General features: G+C 28.5%; 1 protein-coding gene across 2 annotated transcripts in view; it reads left to right on the plus strand.

Moving 5' to 3' along the window:
- Positions 1–3785: 3785 nt before the first annotated feature.
- The window catches only part of LOC102583418 (mitogen-activated protein kinase homolog NTF4-like), a gene marked incomplete in the record, with an annotated part of 20116 nt that continues 19862 nt past the window's right edge, over positions 3786–4039 (plus strand). Inside the window, 2 exon segments of one of the 2 annotated variants that reach the window (NM_001288184.1) lie at positions 3851–4029; positions 4031–4037. In NM_001288184.1, the coding sequence (NP_001275113.1) occupies positions 3969–4029; positions 4031–4037 (68 nt within the window). 2 annotated transcript variants of the gene reach the window in all.

Below are 4039 nucleotides of genomic sequence, written 5' to 3' on the forward strand. Positions count from 1 at the left end.
TCAAATAAACGTGAACATTAAAACTAATATTATTTAGTTTGATTTTAAAATTTTGGTATATTTTTTAATTAAAAAAATTAATCATTAATGTTATGTAGTTTGATTTACAAAATTCAAGTGCACCCATTTGTTAAATTATTTTTACCAGCTATGGATTTTTGGACACCCTTCGTAAAATTTCTGGCTACAACCCATAACTTTAAAATTGAAGGTAAAAGGTATTTACCATCTGAGCGACCCTCTCATCTGTAGCTCATTTGCACTCATTCAAGCTGGTTTCTCTAGATGTTTATGTTTAGAGTAAAATAAAAATAAAAATGTCCAGTAAAAGCTCCAAACTGAAAAGGAATACATGTATGCAATTGAGAAAAATAAACTTATGGTTGATTTTAAGGCAGAACTAATTTAACTAATTATCATGGACATGATGGACAATTTCTTCAGAAAATGATATGCAAACTAAGTTAATTAACGATCCACATGGTTGTTTCGAGTTCGAGAGCCATAGTGTTGCGAACGTATTTGATGTTTAGCCGTCATTTTGAGCATAAATGGTATCACAAAAAGCAAATGAGCTTCTTGATTGATAGATATGTATCATGATTTTTGAATCATAACAATAAGAATCACGGAATTCAGATATCATATAGAAAATTATGATATTTTTAGTGAAAAAGTTTTTGTTGAGTTTGTGTGATAACAAATGCAAAGGCGGGGTCGCAATTGCGAAGACCCGTGTATTAAAATTAACATTTTCAGGATTTTAGTAATTTTCAATATTTTGGATCTATGGAGTCCATTGAGGCGATTTCGAAGCATATTTCTAGTAAAAATGTTGGGTATGCGATTATACCTTTTTCTATTTGATTGACAAATTGGGATTTTAGCCCTATAATTGAATAATACTTTGATGATTTAGAAATCTATCCGTTGTTCGAATTTGATGATTTTTGAGATTTAGGACGAATAACTATGAGTAAGTTGATTTTATGATGAAATTAGAATTTTGATCTCACGGTCTTAGGATTGACCTTTTGGTTCTGAAATATTAATTTAGAATATGAATATCTACATACTCATATTCTTATATATATATATATATATATTACATTTTTTTTAATCAAATTGGGATCATTTAGATGCATTGGGAAAGTGCATATCCATATTCGTAAGCTTTGAGACTTTGATACTAAGGCAACCTGAGAATTTTTTGACCCTTTTCAAAGTGTTTATGTTGGTAATTGATTAATTAACGGAAAATAAGTAACGAGAAATAATATTTCACAAACTCGTACTTTGTTGATTATATATGACCATGCCTATTTGACCATACTTCCATGCCTTGCTCAGGATATTATGTACAGGCCGTCTCAACAAGTTTGGGGGCCTAAAGCCAAACATTATAAAGAGGCCCTATTTTTTTAGTTGATATAAATATAAATTGAATAATTATAATATACTAGTGTAATCCTACAAATGAGGTCTGGAGAGGCAGGATATATATAGACATTATGAAGTAAGAATGCAAATAATGAAAATTTTCAATGAAAATTATATAATATAAAGTTGGAATAATGAAACATGACTCAAAAATTTTAAAATATGATGATATTAAAATAGTGTAGCGATGAATTTGATAAGTTAATAAATAATATTAAAATAGTGTTGATTAGTTTTAGTGCTTGAAATTTTAATAAGACACCAAAAACAAATTTGATCTTTTTATAAACACACAACAATAGATATCACATAATGTAGAATGTTTGAACGTTGAGAGACTTAAGAATATTCAATAATGAAAGAATAAAAAATAGTGAAAGGAGAATAAAGAAAAGTAAGTATAAGAACACAATACTGTTGGTTCATGATAATCGTCAAAATATAAATGAGCTAGACAACAAAATACATAGCCACATGCGAAACTAGAAAGGATACTACAATTAACTAGCCACATAAGAATCTAGAAAAGACACTACAATCAACTAAACAATATTCAATTTCTCAATTATATTTTCTATACAAAAAAATATTTTCAAATTTATCAATACATGAAATTTTTTTAACAATATATATATATATATATATATATATATACACACATTTTTGAGAGAAAATGGGGGCCCCAAAAAAATTGGGGCCCCAAGCTATTGCTTTAGTGGCCTTATGGTCTAGATGGCCCTGATTATGTATTCTTGAGATTATTTTCTTCCAATGGCATAAGTATGAAAAACTGCTTTGACTTGACAAGGTATTAATAGAGAAATTGCAAGTTGGCATAAAGAAGTTCAGTGGATGGTTGTCATAAATAACAACAAGAATACTATAGTCACAATTGGTGTTACGGGTCGATTTGGATTGGTTATTGGTCAAAATTAAAACCAAACCAACTTAATCGGTTTTAAAATTATCAAAACAAATCAAACCAAACCAAACCAAATATAATATACATTTATCGGTTTGGTGGTTACCGATTTCAGTTTGGTTTGGTTCGGTTATTAACGATACACAAAAATAAAAGAAACAATTTATTCAAAATGAGAAAAAAGTGACAACAATCCATTCAAAACAAAAAATAGTTAGAATGACTAAAATTACTGAACTTTCGAATTTATTAGGAATAAAACTTTAAAATTCACTATTTTGGCCTAGAAGGAAGAGACCGTCACATTTTCAGTCCACAAAGAATTGTCATGGACACTCATTTACATGAAATCAATAAGATAAATCTTTTCACCTAGGACATTTTTGCTTTCAATAAGTAAATTATAATTTTCTTTTTGATGAAAACATATGTAAGATCTTTAAAATTGTTTATAAAAACAACATATTAAGTATGTATATTAATAAAATATATGTATATAATTCATCGGTTCGGTTCGGTTATTTCTTCGCTTTCAATAAGTAAATTATAATTTTCTTTTTGATGAAAACATATGTAAGATCTTTAAAATTGTTTATAAAAACAACATATTAAGTATGTATATTAATAAAATATATGTATATAATTTATCGATTCAGATATATATTCGATTTTTTCAAATAAAACTATAACCAAATCAAATACTATCGATTTTCAAAAAATCTAAAATCAAATCAAATCAAACTCAAATAAAATCGATTTGGTTCAATTTGGATTGATTTTTATCCAACCGTAAACACCCCTAGTCACCATTTACAAAATGATTTAGTTGCACCACAAGATGATAATACAAGAAATTTTTGTTAGAGATGTATGTTACAAAGATTAAATAAAAGGCTACAATAGTTGAATTCTTATCCTTTGTAAAGCAACATGATTGGATAGTAGATTAGTAACAAGGGCATGTCCAATATAGTGAAAGACTAGTTTGTTCTCAAGTAAGCTCTAAATATTTACCCAACAAAGGTTATGACGGAGTGGTAAGTACTATTTTATCCTTAATCAAAAGTTTCGAGTTTGAGTCCCTTGGATACAAAGTTGTCTTTGTTAGAAAGTGATTTATCCCCGGGACTTCCCGGCGCGATTCCGGAAAACAACAAAAAGAAAGCTCTAAATATTTAGTTTTTGTAATAAAATGTTGCACTCACCAAAAAAGATAATAATCTTAATATTCAAAATAAATATATCTTGCTTGATAATTATAGTGTTACAACTTTTCTTTTTTTAATGAATTATGACGAGTAAACCTTTTGACTATTTTATTGAATATTATAATATAATATGTTTTTATATTTAAAAATAATTTTATTTTATTTTTTCAATTTATTTATATTTAAGCTTTTTCAATTAGTTTAATTGACAAAGACAAAAAGCAAAACAACAAACAGCATTTCCCTTCTTCATCTTTCACGATTCAGATCTGCTTGACCCCAAACTTCACTTTCTCCAAAACACACATTTTTTCACACACAAACAGAAAGAGCTAAAAGGACTGAAATAGGAAAAAGGACGGCAAGTTTGATTCTAGTGTTTACTATTTACGGTAAAAATGGACGGTTCAGCTCCGCAAACGGACACGGTGATGTCGGATGCGGCGGGGGGGCAGCAGCCCGCCACCCC

The sequence above is a fragment of the Solanum tuberosum genome, unplaced genomic scaffold (genome assembly GCF_000226075.1).
Source record: "Solanum tuberosum cultivar DM 1-3 516 R44 unplaced genomic scaffold, SolTub_3.0 scf00132, whole genome shotgun sequence".
Lineage (NCBI taxonomy): Eukaryota > Viridiplantae > Streptophyta > Magnoliopsida > Solanales > Solanaceae > Solanum > Solanum tuberosum.